General features: G+C 39.5%; 1 protein-coding gene across 1 annotated transcript in view; it reads right to left on the bottom strand.

Moving 5' to 3' along the window:
* Positions 1 to 16,860, bottom strand: part of CELF4 (CUGBP Elav-like family member 4) — a 715,059-nt gene that overhangs the window by 606,332 nt on the left and 91,867 nt on the right. The window contains exon 2 of the mRNA XM_075019814.1: positions 16,394 to 16,476. Coding sequence (XP_074875915.1) covers positions 16,394 to 16,476 — 83 coding nt within the window. The remainder of the gene's footprint in view (positions 1 to 16,393; positions 16,477 to 16,860) is intronic.

Genomic DNA, 16,860 nt, shown 5'->3' with positions numbered 1-16,860 from the left:
AACAGACCCTGATGAAGTGGGCATCAAGGGAGGATTTCTAATTTTCTTCTTGAAAGCAATATGTTTCATCTGTATGCCACTTATAAGTAAGTGCTTCTTTCCATCTCTGTGTATCAGGATGAACCAGAACAGTACCAAATCCAGTAACGCTATGAGTAAATAGCAACATCCCTGATCTTAATTATTAAAAAGAGCTTTTTATTGACTGATTTTTAACAATAGAATGTGAATTATGGGGTATGAGGGTTATTTGTCCAGAAATATTAATCAGCAATTATTTTTCCTAGCAAAAATATAGATTTTTTTCCTTGCATTAATGTGGAGATGAGTATTACTTGTTGTTTACACTTTACTTTTGCATTTTCCTGACTATATAAGAAGTGGCAAAGAAAAAACGTTGGGTTCTTTTTCCAAGGTCCAAGCAGAATTGTCTTTTGAAGATAATTGAAAAAGGATTTTTATGAAATGTTCTGAAAAATAAAACACAACAAAACCCCAAGTTGCACAGCAAATAGTGTTTTCAGACTACTGGAAACCAATGTAAACCTCTACTAAAGGGATTTGCAAAATTATTATTTGCATTCAATTTTCAGTGTCTACGTCACTTAAATTTTCAGAAAGCTTTTCAGAAGCCCCAAGAGATAGAATACAAAAGATCCAAGCTAGTCAGAAAACTGTACATTAATACTTATATTTTCAATGCATCCCCTTTGAAGGTTTGCTTGAAGCTGAACGAACAAAAGACCCATAGGAAATAGTTGCTCATAGTAATCAGTGTCCTGTATTGAAAAACGTTTATCCAACTTCCAAAACACATTCTGGATCCACCTATCACTTCAAACAACAAAGGTTATATTGAAGGGCTATCTGAACAGCAAGAATCTCATAGGAGACTGAGGGCGACAAGATATTGTAAAATACCATCAGAATGATGTAATACACACTCAAGCAAGTTTCTCAGTCGTCTCTTTCTTCCTTTTTACATTGGATACATTTATCCACCGTTGAAGTTCTCTATCTTCTACTTGATATAACAAACAAAACGTACAGCATGGGTATATTAAATCTTTCTCCAAAATTTCAAGAAAGCTGTTCTTCCTTTTCTTTCAGTGCAACTGAGCCTTTTTTTCCCCTCCCCCTCCTTGTGAAGAATTGGGGGAAGGGCAGAAGAGAGTTTCCTTGTGAAATCAAAAGCTACCCTTGAATCAAGTCTGATAGGCTGCTGAAAATGCAGCACAGAAACGTGTTTCTGTCAGTGAAAGACCTTGTTTGTAACCGTAAGGATTGCATGCAGCACGTTGTTTGATCCTGGGAGGACTTTGATCTACGCTAGCACCTCAAATATAGCAAAGGATGTCACTAGGCTTTGGAAAAAGAAGGGAGAGGAGAGAAGGAAAGGGAAGGAAATTGCACATGTGCAGCATCAAGCAGATGACACTGAATTCTTGATGCATTGGTCAAGTGAAGCTGGGCTTTGGACAGAGGAGAGCAGATGTCACGCTTCTGGAGAGAAGTAGATTTCACCATCTACCCCAGAAAACACCATTCAGAACAGAAAAGATTCAGTGAAAGCATCTCAGAGCAGCTCTGGGCATGGAATTTGAAGCAAATAATTCCTTTACCTACATGACCTGACTTCAAAGCCTGTTGTGAGGCATAAGTGAAATGAAATTGGGGTGTCTCCTCCTTGTTTCCAGTTGTCTCACCAGAAGTGACTTAGGCTTGACTGAGGCTCAGTGCTGAAACTATACTTGAGGGCTAGAAACAGATGCTGATCTACAAAAAGGGTAGACATATCAGGACTCCTGGGCCACCACACTGCTCTGGGCACTGATCCAGAACTGGTAGGGCAAGATTCATGAGGCAGTCAAGGCCAAGAGCCATCCCTAAGTGTGAACAGGTCAGGGGTGGGTGCAGGTCTGTGACAGCACATGAACTTTTCTGGTGTGTGTGGACAGAGTACAGATGTGGCAGGGAATCTCAGTACTAAGACAATGCAGATAGGACCTATTCTGCGTACAAGCAGGTGCCTAAAATCTGTGCACCTGTGAGCAGCATGAGAGGCCTTGAACAGACAGCACTGAAAGGAAGTTACCTAGATCCACCTCTTTCATATGCAAATGTGCCATTCCCTTATCTCTCCCCAGGACACTGTTCCTTCACAAAAAAAAAAAAAACAACATGCAACCTCCCAATGAAGTAATAGAAAGAAAAAAACTAAAATTCCCCTTAACAAAAACACTCCTTCCCTTCTCACACAGATAGGGAAGACGACACATATGATCAAGCAAGACAATGTGAATGTTCCACCTTTTCCCTGTGCTCATTGATGCTAGAGTAACTTTGAGGAGCCTTGCTCCCTGCTAACCAGCTTCCCTTTCTGTGCCCTTTGGTGACATGTGGTGGAACATGATAGGCATCTTGTATTATGTCTTGGAGAGAAGCAGAGAAGAGAGAAGTGAGGAATACTTAATACAATGCAGAGGTTCAGTGCAGTGACAATAGTCTCTATTATTCTTGGCATGACCCTAATAGAAGCATGGGGCTGTTTGTAGGATGCCTCTTTTTATTGAAAAGTATATCTGACCCAAATTTTATTACAGATGTCAAATACAGTATAGACAAGTACAGCATGAGTCTAAGAGAAATTCTCCTTTCTTTTTTTTTTTTTAAAAAAAAGAAAGCAATAGTAAGAATGTCACTCTTCCCTTATTTATTTTCAGGTCAATCATGAGAAAGAGAAAAGAGACAGCCCCTTTCTGAAAGGCAAGAATCATCCTGAGCCATCACCTTATATTGGAAGAAAGATTTTCCCTCCCAACAGTTATCACCCTTTGTCAGCATCACAGGAACGTCTAGGACACTGTAGTCAAAAGCAGGAACTGTCACTGCTAAGCACTGTACACAAACACAAATGCATATGAAAAGAAAAATCCTACTCTGGAGAACTCTAAATGTCTACTAATCAAAGAAATAACAGCGGGGGGAGGTTAATTAGCTCCATTTTGTAGGTAGGATATCAAGGCAAAGGTGGGTTCATTGACTTCTGTCACATAGGCAAGTATTGAATCTAGATTTCTTAAATCCTGGTTCTGATTCGGCCCTCAAACCAGCATTTTATCATAGGTATTTTCTCTCTACACTTTCTCACAGCCTCACTTTCCCATCTAAAGGAAGACAAAGGAGGCCAGTTTTGAGATAGATAACTGAGGAGCTGCCAACTTCTTAATGAAATCTGAGGTCAGCTACAGTAAACTCCCAGTCTGTATGCCTAGTCTTCTCTTGTTACAGCATGTCAAGACCCTATATATTCTTCTTAAAATCAATCAAGTCTGGTATTTTGCCTCAAGGATCCATACAAAAATCTTCACTCACTTCAAAAAAATTCCTTAGTATTTCAGGTAAATTACCTAGTAATATCTGTAAAAATAGAGGGGAGAAGAAAATAAAGGAAGCACATGTGCAAATGTTGTCTTCAAATAGCCAAGAATCAGGTGAGTAGCAAGCTTAATTGGGGTGGGCAGAGGAAAGCCAGTATCTGTTCTCTTCTTGGTTTGAATTAGGTAAGGCAGGGAATTTGTATCAGGGAAGCTCCATATGTCAAGCAAATGTCATGCCTGCCTGTTTGGGTTGATTTCTGCTTTACTGGCCCTTTCATTTGAACAAGAATTTTCTAACAGATCCAAAAACTCAGTCTCAAATAAATGCATGACCAAAACCACCATGATCCCTCAAATGGAAAGGTCTTGAATTGACATTTTCTAGAGAAAATACTTTCATTAAAAAGAAAAAAATCAAACATAAGGCCCTAGAAAGACTCTTATGCATTATCAAGCACACTGTCTAGGCTAGGACAAAAAGAAAAGAAAAATAAAAAGAGAGGGGAAAAAAAAAAAAAAAAAAGAGGAGCCAGATCATGAGATGATGGAGACTAGTAGACCTCCGAGCCAAGACAGCAATGCTGTTTTCCTCTAGATATGCAGAATCAGTATATAAGCACAGCATTTGGGAAGCACAAGCATTGCATATTAGTATTATCATTGCAAGTGTGAGGGAAACTGATCCAAGCGCACTTAAGACTTCTTAAGGAGAAATCAGGGTTAGGAGTTTTATTTGCTTCAGTCAAAAGAGAAATGGTATGAACTCTTCATTTGGAAAACGTGCCTTTCCTTACAGGTTGAAAAGTAATTTTAGGATGGACAAACTGATATATGTAGTAACCCACACTCCAAGTTCAAAAGTGAATCCAGGTTTTCGCAACTGGATGAACTAGTGATTTTAAGTTTGCATGATAGATCCTATGGACTTACTGGTTTAGGATTGCTGTATATCACTGACCTGGCCCCTGCTTCAGAAGCTAAACCCACTTACAGAAAAGCAGTTTTCTTTAAGTGGAACAAGAAGAAAATTGGAACACAGCTTCTATAAATCTGATAGTGGACAGAAAGAAAAGGAATAGGTGTGCAAGCAGATTAAAGTAGTTGTACATTGATGTGATCTGCAAATGGATGGCTGCACAGTCACTATACGCTAAATGAAGTTAGTTGCTAACTGTTGCTTTAATCGTAATTTTATTGAAGCAAATACTCCATGACTAAAGTTTTTTCTGGGGAGAAAAAACTCCAGCTGTCTTCCCCAAGTACCTGGGTTTTGATGAAATTTTTCTGGGGAGTTGTTTTGTTTGTGTGTGTGTGTGTGCGCATGCATGCACAGGCTACTTTCTAGAGGATGATAGAAAACAGAAATATTTTGAGGGAAAAAAATTAAAAAGATAATTTTCTCTGATGGAATAAATGCTTCCATTTTTAAACTATTTTTTTAAATGCTGTTGAGTCCACCTGGTACAGATCTGATTTTATCCCGGTTGATTTAAGTGCTTAAAAAATGAAGTAAGAAAAAAAGGGTCATTCACTTCGATTAAAAGGGCATTAGGCTAGATTTCAAAAAGCCACAGGGTAGCATATCATCTTAGTCTAAGTTCAAGGTTAGAGCTGGTATTAAAAGCCAAGGCAAGTGAAATCAAGAAGGTTGCTGTTAAAGTTGGCTCTTATAATAGTGTCGGCTTCTGTTCAGAACTCTCTTGGCCTCTGGACAAGATACTGCAATTCAATAACAGCTAGCAGAGACTTTCTAGGACTTTCAAGGATGTTTTCCGAGACATAAACGGAGAGACCTCCAGTGGCTCTGATCTGTATCATCAAGCCACCACGGATAGGTGCAAGACTTCAAGCAACATCTCAGAAGCAGTCCTGGCTGACTGGATGGGCTATGAATAACCATAATAACAACGATTATAAAGAGTGTTTGCACATCAGTGCGAAAGAATGAGGAGCAAAGAGGATAAATGTGACTCTTAATCTTCAGCTATCTGCATGGGAAAGTATGATTAATAACTACAGAGGCTTAACATAACCTCCTCAGATAACGAGTGAGGTGGCCTTCTCCGAGCCCTGATTATCCTCTTCTAATGGGCTTCATTTATTGTGTAAACTAATAACCAAGGCCTAAGCACTGCACACTCCAGGGTCTGCAGAAAAAACACTGGGCCCAAATGTGATTAAGTTGGTGAAGACTGCCCAGCAACACAGTGTGTTGCTTGAGCTTGCGGGGGGGACACCAGGAGTAGGGAAAGAAAAGCAATGTATCCTGCAAAGAAATGAAGCTGAAAGTGGCAGAGATCTGCCTTTTAGTGTTTATCTGCTGGCATAAATCCTGTGCCTTTCAACTGGTATTGCTATGAGTTTCTGGCTGGAATTTGTGGAAAGCCAGAATACAGCCTCAAGGTACTAATACCAAGAAAGAGAGGCATTGGTAATGAGGGGATCTGATTGGAATGCTATCCAGAAAGTCAGCAGCATTGCCAGATCTGGAGAGTAACTTGAGTTGTCAGTCAGAGTTTCAGTGCTGGAGAGCAAAGAGGCACTCAAAGAAAGCTGGATTCCCCAAAGTGAACGAGTTCAACAACACAACCCTGGCCCAGGAAAAAAAAAAAAAAAAAAAAAAAAAAAGACCTTCCAGCTCCCCTGGCTGTATCTCTAAAGTGCAAGCACAGCTGAAGGGAGGCAGCTTTACAGGGCATCTAAAGAAAGAGGCTAAGATTCTCATTTGAGCTGCACTGATGTAAAGAAGCTTAAACTCTGCAAGAGTCCACAGAGTTACTCTGAATTTACACCCAACAGACAAGAGTACAGAATGAGAGCTCCCCCTCACTTGGAAGCATATTTCTTAGCTGCACAATGAACATCACATTAGATTATCCAAACTGAAATAATTGTAAATACCCGATTTATCTGGACCCATTTGTGCTGTCTGCTTAATTGTTGCACTTCACTCAACAAGGACAATGAAATTAGTTTGGACAGGCTCACTTTAGAGGCATTACCACTGTGCTAAGGCAGCTTGGGTTCAGAGTGCTGATGGAAAAGGTTTAAGGCTCAATAGAATAAAATAAAAGAGAAACACATAGCAATACAGATAAATTTGGGACCTCCACTGGGACATGAGGTGCTGTCTTTGAAGGGTGCCACATCTGTATTTTACTCTTTGTAGTGTATCCACATTTGTAGAGCCTGTACTACAGTTTCCAAAAACTGTACAGAGCCCCCCAAATATATGCATTTTCTCAGGTTCCCCTCAGCAGCAATCTGCTTGTTAGATGCTAGTGACATGTTGTGCCCAGCTTCCCCAGGAGTGTCTTAGCCTCTGCCCTCCCAGGTGAAAATATGTGTAATATCAAGCAATGTGAAGGTGCAGTGGTAGAGAAAATAACAAGCTGGGAGCAGCAGGCTGCTACCACCAAAACAGGTAGCCTGCAAGGCTCACCCTCCCACACAGAGCCCCCACCTCCCTTCCCCTGTGCGGGATAAGCATGGGCACAGAAATCAACCCCTAGACACTCCCCAATTGCTCTAAGGAAGAACTGGCAAGAGAACACTGCATGAACAACCCTTTCCTGGCTGCTTTGTTTCTCTTGGGCAACAGGAACATACACGGAAAAGCTCACATACACTCAGCCTCCTAATTTCAAGAAACAGCAGATTTACAACAAGCCAACTATGCTATCTATGTATGTGTAGTGTCACAAAACATGAAAAGGAACAGTAACCTAAGTCTCTCCCTTTGTCTGGAAAAAATATGTGATCTCCCAGTCAGAAGCAGTTGGGAAGCACAGTGTTCCTCCTCAGCAGCTGTAGTCTCAACTCATTTCACCAGGCAGGCATTACATGAACACAGGGTAATGTTTCCAGCAAATCTACAAAGGAGATAAGAGATGGCAAGGACAGATGTACAGAGTGAGATGGGATGCAGGAGAAAAGGAGAAAATGCTGTTTGGCCAGAAATGAGGCACTAGTGTGACCTTATTGAGAAAGGACACCACAAAGTAGTACAAAAGACAGAAGCAATTTCTCAGATGTTTACCAAGGAAGATCTTGACAGTAAGTCAGCCATAAATAAAAAGACCCAGAATGCTATTCCATTGACCAAAGCTATAAATGAAATCAGAAGCTCATGCCAGCATGTCTTATAAGTTACTTATTTACCATGCAAAGTCACTATAGTAGCATAGAAATGACTGAGCCATTCACAGAACAAGAGAAAAAGAATTTCACTCCATCTGTTTGAAGGAGCAACCTGAGCTTGGAATGGATTAGTTATAGCTGGACAAGACTTGCTCTGCCAAAACCTGCCTACAAAGCCAGTGATCAAAACAGTAATTTTTTGCAACATGCCAAAGAAAACATGCACTAGAAAGTAGCAGAGGCGTTGAGGATTGTAATTTACCATACCTAAGGGGAAAGGAAAGGAACAACTTCATTCTAGCACCATAGGATTAATTTGGTGCTGAAAATGTATGCATATCAAGGTCAAAATATGGTACAGAACTCAAAGGATTTTGAAGGCACTGGTTTTTAAAAGGAATTGTATTTTAAAAAGATGAGTTGGTTTGTTTTTTTTAAAGGGTGACATGGTGGGAAGGGGAGGGGAGAAAAAGTATGGGAAACAAGATATAAGAAGTTCCCATTAAAGAGAAAAATGGGAAATGCACATTTCTTCTTTGAAAAATAGGTTAGGCTTAATTTTGTCCTTGTACTTACAGAAACTAATCAGAGAGATTTGACATTGCTGGGAACCTGCCAAGTGCAGCAACTCGTACATGCAGTGCCACTGTAAGTCTCTCACTGCAGCTACTCAACAGAGCAAAGTCACTTCAGATACCTACTTGCCTGAACTGATAGTGCAATCTCATGGTCAGTCATTCCCCACTACTTTCTGCCTGCCAAAGTAAGAGCACAGCAGAAGTGAAGCACAGAAGCTAAATGGGTTACATCACGTCAAGTCCTATCAAAAGTTATCTGTAAGTGGAGAGGTGGGACATCTTCTGCCACTCCCAAAAGCATTCCAGCTCAGCTAGTTCTTTAAAAGGTGTTCTTAACTTTAAGCACAGAATTAAGCTTAATGCACGAATCATGCTCTTAGACTATTTAATACAGGATACACAGCTTTTTTAAAAGATCTGCAGCCAGTGGCTAGATTTCACATGGTAAGGCTTGCAGTCTTGTTTACACAGCAACTGAAAGTCTGTTTTCAACATTCATAGATGTTCCTAACCTACATAGCGTAAGTAGCACTAACAGAAATAATGTTTCAGGCAAGATTCAAGTCCTTATTGTATAATCACCCCCCAAGGAATTACAGTCATGGAATACAGTTGCTGCACAGCATTCAAGTCTGTGGTTTCATGTTTTTGTTTCTATTATACATGTTATTTAAATTAAACTAGACCAAGACACACCTCTATGGGCTTCAATGATAATAATTTTGGTGGCAGACATACATACCTGATCCATCACTCTTGTGTATGGCCTTCAACCCTTGTACTTTCAAAAAACCCACCCAAACTACTTTTGTCTCACTGAGTATCTGAAGGATTTAAAGACATGTACCCACTGCACAAAGAAACACAGGGCAGACAGCTTACCCCAATGTAAGCTATGAGTAGTCCAGCTGCCACTGGTAAACCGATAGTATAGGTGGGCATATTGCCAAAGGTGGAAGTCCAAATCATATAACTATACAGCATTTTCATCTAAGTGCTTTATTGAAAGCTTACATTATCCTTGCATTACAGATCACAATCAGCACATGCTTCTCCATTACTGTACAGTGCAAATACGGGAAGTGGGTGTTTATGGAAAGGTTAGCCTATGAACAATGACCCCTGAACTAGGTAGTGTCACACGGTATCATCCATATGACTGGACAGATGACAAGTAAATTCACTGTTAAAGGGTACTTGTTCTTCTCTTCTGTTCTATGACTGAGGACATGGGATGAGAAATGAAGGTTTACTGCTTGCAAATTATTCCTGGGCATATCCCATCACCACTTGAATCAGTAGGGTGATGCAACTAGAAACCCCAGTGTTTAGGATTCGTTAGTGTCTTATGGCTAACACTGTTGAAATACGAAGACACCAACCATCTCTCATTCCTGTAGTTTGGAGCTGGGACCTCTCTCTAGTAAAAAGCCTGTGGGAGCTACTGAATGGCCCAGCAGGTGTCAGGGATGCTCAGCGTTTTGTGAGATCAGATATTTGGATGCAAAGATTCTTGGTAGAAATATGTTTCCTCATTTAGAGCTATGGTACTGTTCACGATGACATCATTTCAGCAGTGACAAATATAGCTGAGTCTGCTCTTTCCTATGCCATATAAATCCCTTGACCTCAATCAGATCACTGCTGATTTACACTTGTGTAAATGAAGTCAGAATCAAACCCATGGCATTCACAAATGTAGGCCAGAGTAAGCATTACTCACAGACAAGAGACAACCCTTCAGAGGAAGGAAAAAAGATCATTTTCATGCAAATATCCTTAATAATAAGGAACAAGAGATAGAAATAAGAGTATGAATGAAATGCAATCAAGAACTGCTCCGAGATCAGATTTGCTTCTAACTTTATGATGCTGCATCAGCTGCTCTTAAAGTAGCTTAAGCCCAAAATTTGACCTACCTGAAACTTGTTATATATAATTTTTCATCAGGGATCTGTGAGCTAACTCAATCCCTAGGCTTGGCTTTGAAGATAGCTGAAGGTGCTCAGCTACTTGCAGGATCTGAAAAGGTTTGATTGCTGTGTTCTGTGAAAATGGAAACTTTTTTTTCTCCGAGATCCAGGTTTGCCCTCAAATCGTTAGACATTATCTATTTATTTATGCATAAACAGTGGCATTATGGTTTGGAGAATAGGGGCCCTTTGATGGGAGGTAAGCTTGACTAGCCTATGGGAGTTTACTGCTATGCATATAAATGAGGCCATACATACAAATATGCAGAACAGACAAGTGAAAATATACAGCATCTCTTTAAAATGAAATACTTTGATTGCTCCAATCACAAGAAGTTGTAAAACTACCCTGAAGAATTAACAGCCTCAGTACATGCTAACTACATCCATCATAAATTCGTCTTTAGTTTCTGTTATCATATCACTGTCTCTTGGGACCCCCAGTCCTGTCATCATTTGCCCTTTATAATTTATTCAGCTTGTACTTGCCTGAATCCTTTCTACTTATCATTCATCTTTACAGTTGTACATAAAATTAGATTGATCCTCCTATGGCAGACACGTCAGAGAGAAAAGTTGTCATTGAATAACACATAAAGCAAATGAAGGTCCAGCAAAAGCTTTTGTTGAATAACGTGGAAATCATCCTTTGAGAGCCAAAAGGTGTCAAATTAGGAAGACAAGACAATGCTACCTTAATTTTTTTTTTTTTTGCACACCATTTTTTAATTGCCACCAAGTCTCAAACACAACTGAAAAGCCTTGTTCCCATTTTGCATATCAAGCCAAGCTTGGTTAGCCACCACAAATGTGATGAATAGACCAGTCTCAGCTGAGATAACAGCATGCATCCAACACACTGGTTCTATCAGAATGCTTGCACTGTATCCTTTTCCTCCAAAGCTCTTTGGACTGGGTGGCACAGAGAGAGTTTACTTTGTATTCTAGAGGCTGCTGTATAGGGATACAGAAGCCAATCTTTAACTAGTGAAATGGAACTTTAATGTTTACCAAGCAGATAGGACCCAGGTGTTTCATCTCATCTGGTGAACAGAACAGCACTGTCAAACTACAGGGGTTTTTAGCAAATGGAAAGCGCATATAGTTTCCCTCCCTCTTTTGTCCCCTCCTTTCCCTAAAGCAAGATCCAAAAGTCCTCTTACTGGCTGGTCAGTCAGAAGGAGGAAACAAGGGGGTTTAAAAAACATAATAAATCTTTTTAACCATGACATTGACACCCAAAGATTTTAAAGCACTGAAGAATTTTTACAGGACTGGTTTTTGCAAGTCTCTTACCTCAAATCTGTTTTTATTCCTTTTCATCTTCATTTTTAACTTCAGAAAACAGACATGTTTCTCCCAAGGGAACAATTAAATGTGTTTTCTTTCAAAATCTAAAGGGCATGGTGAGCAGGCTGTGTGTTCAAGCAGGCTACTTTAATCAATGGAACCCATCCAGCCTGCCACTGCTGACCAAATTGCAATTTACATTGGCAGAGAAAACTTTTGAAATGGGAAGGTGTGGGAATATAATACCATTTTTGGCATAACAGTGTGCAGGCTGATACGTGGTTTAATGGTTTTCTAACAAGCTTTTGGAAAAAGCTTTGAAACATTAAAAAAAAAAAAGACAATAAGACTGTAAAATTACAGCAAGGTCTGCTTGAATAGTGAAATCTATGCTATATGTGCAAAACTTCTGAAGTCCACATGACACTTATGTCTCATTTAAGACTTATTACAAGGATTCAAGATGGGCTAGATTTTGCAAGACACCCTTCTCCCCTCCCCTGGCATGCTCAGGTGTCTTTCCTCACATATACATACGAATTTGAGCCAGATAAGACCAATAACATTGAAAAACTTATTTTTTTTTTTTTAACTAAGCATAACTTTATTTGCATTAGAGAAGGTTTTTCTGTTTGTTTAAAACTGGATTTAATATGAGTTTTATGAGCTCACCTGTCTTCTAATGTTACAGATGCATATTTTTGCATACAATGAATAAAACGGAATGCATTTTTTCTAGATGGCAGAAGAGACAAAGGGTATCAGAACAGTTAGGAAGAAAACTAATCATGTTATGGACTGAGAAATTTAGCATACCAGTAGTACCACTCTCCCTTTCAAGAGGAACACATACAGTAAGAAAACCCAGTCTATTTCCCAGCCTGAATAAGCCCTGCAGATTGCTGAGGTTAACAGTTTCTTAGCTACTTAATTTCATAGTTATTCTTTGCAAGTCTTACAGGGAGGTTTTAACATTATGCAAAGAGGCAGTGCCTCCAACCAAGTATACATGGACTATTCATTCCCATTGCCTGAGAAAGCCACAAAGAACTAGAGGAAAAAAATGCCTCTGTGCTTATCATACATGAGCTCAGTTTATTTGTGCTATAAATAAAAGTAGATCTTGATAGTGTAATTACATTTCTCAGCATTATCCTCTGCCATTTGCTTCAGAAAGAAAAAAGAAAGGGGAGAAAAAGTTGCGTTCACTATAATTTGTAATCAAAATGACTACGCTTAAAACATAATTTTATTTCTCTGATTTTATTTCCTGTGGAGCTTTGTGGGGCAAATAGATAATATTATACCAAATCTGCAGGCAGATAATTCTCACATCCCCTGCGCTGTCATTGTCTAGATCACTTTTCCCCCCTCCCCATGCTTTCCCCAAGACCTTGGGCTGTGTTTTTGATATTACATTATCATTGAGAGATATATTGGCATCAGAAATCCCAAGGGTGAATCAACTTTTACTTTCTCTACTTTCTCTCTCCTGCTCCCCCAAATTACTCTTCCTTGCCTAATTTGCTTTTTATAATGTTGGAGGAAAAAAAAAAAAAAGTGGTTTCCCACTATGAAGGATTAGCGCAGATTATGGTGAACAGTGTTAATTATAGGTAGGGAAAGAGAATAGTGCATCTCTCCAATCTGTTCTTGATTTCCCCCGTGTCTGGCTGGCTGGTAATAAGCCTCCTTTAATCTGGCAGTCCCCTTGGTGAAATCAGCACCACGGACAGCAATATTGATTGCTTCTGAGAAACCATCACAGCTGCTCAACCAAATTACCTTTGATATGTGACCTTTAATGTAATTACTGCAACATCAAAGCATTTCTATAAATTATTAAAGAACTAATATACTTCATCATCCAGCTACTCTATTATATGTAAAATAAACAATCACAAGTAAATGCTAGAATTTGAATTGTCCGACACTCGCAAAGTGCTTTTTACACATACATACACACCCTGCTACGTTAACTTTCTGTTTTAGGCAAGACAATTTCAAACTGTCCAAAACAGCCTAATTCATTTAGATGAAGAGGATCGAACTAATAATTTTATGTTTTACATTCCATTCTAGTTGCTTCAAAATATCTATCATGATTCCTTCCCGCCCCAAAACAAAGTGCTATAAAGACTTTATTAATCAACACATACTTGCTTGGAAGTCTTTTGATTATTCCACAAGATGACTTTATGTCCCACATATAACATAGAAATATGTGAAACATATTTCTGTCATCTTACAAAGCACATCCAGAAAGTAATTACTGTAAAATATGTGCATGTAGCCACTCCACTAAAACCAAAGTGATACATAGCTAAGAGGCAAGGCGTCTGAATCTGGACACAAACTCCTCATGCCTCACTATTTCAATACATTAGCATTCATGTGCATATTATTAAAAATGACTCAACTCTGTGTTTTATAATACAAAGAACACAAACAGCAATATTGCAAGAGCAGGCAAATACACAGTTTACTGGGGGATGGGAAAGAAGTGTCTTGATTCAACGGCTCACCGTAGTAATATTTTCTTTTTTTCTATACCAGCATTGTTAATTATTTTTGATACCTCCTCAGTAGCACTGTTTGTATCACAGACAGTGGAGGGTCAAGAGAAGGTGTTATATATGTGTCATTTGTGAACTCATGTGGATGAGGACTTAGACCCCTGACCTAATGAGTGCTTTTTATTTTATGGTGATGAACTATGCTTGGTATTGTTGGTGCATGTTATCAAGAACAGTCAGGTAAGTCATAAATAATTCTCTGCTACTCACACAGGAACCATAAAACAGTATCCAGGCATAATAGTTTATCAGGAGGCAAGGCTGGTTTCCTTAAATAAACTACAGTGACATCATTCAGAAGATGAGTTCAGAAACTTGGCAGAAAGCTGTATGCAGAGGGTTTGCTGGTGGAAAGTAAACCTTTATCCTGAGACAAACAGAACTGGAAATGAAAGGGATGGGAGAAGTCAGTGCTCAGAACTCTCAAAAACCTCGTTGCTATTTTAGACAGAGGATTCACTGTTCCCAATTCAATCAGATCCTGATGTGTCACCTCAAAGAGTAAAACAAAACAAAAAAGCCTTCTAAAGTCAGCATGGTCAGTATGGGCTATATGTGATAGAAATGACATAAACCAAGGAAGGAATGTTTTGCCTGTGGTCAAGAATCAGTCAGTATAACCTCTGAAGGAAGTCTTGATCTTAATGCAAAAGCCGGTTGAATTTTGTCACTGTCCAAGACAACAGTTTTGACTTCAAGAGTTTTGTGATTTAAAACACTTGTGATTAAAAAGCAGACTGAGATTCAGAACTGTAGACATATAAAGAAATAATTAAAAAAAAAAAAAAGAAATCCTAAATTGTCACTTGCCCTCCCTCCCCAGCTCTGAGCCCTCAGTCTCACTGACCCACTGTCTTCATGAAGATATTCCCATCATACGACTTCAGGATGAGATTTTAACCCTATAGAGTAGATATGAGTTCCATACGCAAGTGAGTGGTCTGGTTCCTAATGAAGAGAGCAAACAGTCTCAGAGAAAAAAACTGGAATTCCAGTTAGTACCTTTTAAATACATAAACACCATATTCATCACAAGCATATCTCTAGTTTTGATAAATACATATTTGATTTCAAGTATATTTCAGAAAATTTCAGGTAAAATGTTACCCAAAACATCCTTATTTGAAATATTTTCAATTACTGTACATCCAGTTCTATTGTTCCAAGGACAGAGAAGTAAAAAGAAAACAACACCTGTTGGGGGGGGGGGGGGAGGGGGGGGAAGAAAAAACCTAAACCCCGACAAGACTCAAGTTACACTCAATCTGTGGCTAACGATTTTCTAGAGAAAAAAAATAATTCAGAGGGAGTTGTCAGCTGACAGAAATGTCTTTTTAGGGAGTGAAGTATGTATATATTTACATAAGGTATGGCCTTTAAAGCAAAGATAGATGTAGATGAGCAACTGCGTGGGCATCTCCATACTGGCAAGGTGGCATAAAGATAGGTAAATAGACCCAGGATGATGGAAACAAGCAGAGCAGAATGAACACTTTCTTCAGCAACATAGAGCAACTGACGTGTCTTAGGTTTTGTAGAAAGGTAGGTTATGGGTACACAGGACTCAGTCAGTCAACAACAACTAATAAAGGCAGACTTTTGGATCAATTTCCTCTCAGTTTAGATGCAGCCTGGAATCCTCAGGATCCCACTCGTAATTACTTGATCACTGACTTTTGTGTCATTGTGAAACTAGCCCTATTCTAGCCACAGGAGTACTGCACTCGGCTGTTTCCAATCCATGTACCCTGGCTGAATCTAAATAGTGTCTCTCTCTCTCCCTCCTCCCGGTTACTGCTAAACTGGAAACCCATCCCAGCAGGGCAGGTCTTCCCCACATAATGCTGATTCTATTTTTAGTTCTGCTTGTGTTGTCTGAACCTTAGATCTTGCTCATGTGAATAATTTTCCTCATTATCTTGTGTTCGTCTCTCCTCTCTCTCTTTTCTCCTTGTCTCACCGCCTTTCCAATCTGCTACAGCTGCTTGAATACTAAAGTAACTGAGTCAAACCACTTTGTCATCAGGAATATGTTTTCATTCTGTGATAACTCAATAATGTGATCTGTTCCTTGATTTCTTGCTGCCACACCTTGCTTCAGAGAAGAAAAATAGCAAGAGGTAGCACCTGGTAAGCACTCCAAATATTTCATTGTAATAGTCAGAATCCTAAAACCTTTCCTCAGCTGAGTGAGGCTGGTAGAATCCAGCCCATAACCAGTTAATTACTGTTTTCCTGACTCCTGATAAGAGCAAAAAGCTTTTCATTTTGCGCCTGGAAACTGTTTGGGTGGGTTGGTGGTGTCTTCATTTTATTAGCACAATGCAAATAGTGAATCATCCAAGCAACCAGAGACATTATGCTCCAAACCCAAGATGAGAACTCCATATGTAACCCATTTTAGATTAAAAAAAAAATAAAAAGAAAAAATAAAAAAGTTAGCAATCTGGACTCACCCCTGGCAGTGTCTTCTGTTCATGCAGTGCACTCTGGGCCTTTAGAGCAGACTCCCTTTCGCAGTATGTTAGGAAGGCACAGCCTGTAAACAAAAGGCAAAACCTCAGTAAGAGCAGCGCTTCAGAGGGGATCTGTTTAAAATTGAGACATAGAGCAAACCACTTTCCCATCATCACCCCATTCCCTGTAAAACAATCATAAAAATCTCTCCTTAGTAGGTCAGTAGCAAAGAGTCAAGAAATGAAGCTAGCATCACTTCCTCTGAGCCCTGGTGAAGAGTGAGCAACAGTGTGGCTATGAGTGTTTATTTTTGTTTGAATACATACAGAGGGTTATACAGGATTAGTGACCTCAATGAACCCACATAGTGGCAAGGTGGGGCATGAGCTCCCAATCCTGCTCCAGCAGCAGCACTGGGAACAAGCCCCTTACTGCCATATCACGCTGAAGGTCTCATGCCCTTCTT

The sequence above is a fragment of the Buteo buteo genome, chromosome Z (genome assembly GCF_964188355.1).
Source record: "Buteo buteo chromosome Z, bButBut1.hap1.1, whole genome shotgun sequence".
NCBI classification, from domain to species: domain Eukaryota; kingdom Metazoa; phylum Chordata; class Aves; order Accipitriformes; family Accipitridae; genus Buteo; species Buteo buteo.
This window is presented reverse-complemented; position numbering and strand designations above follow the sequence as displayed.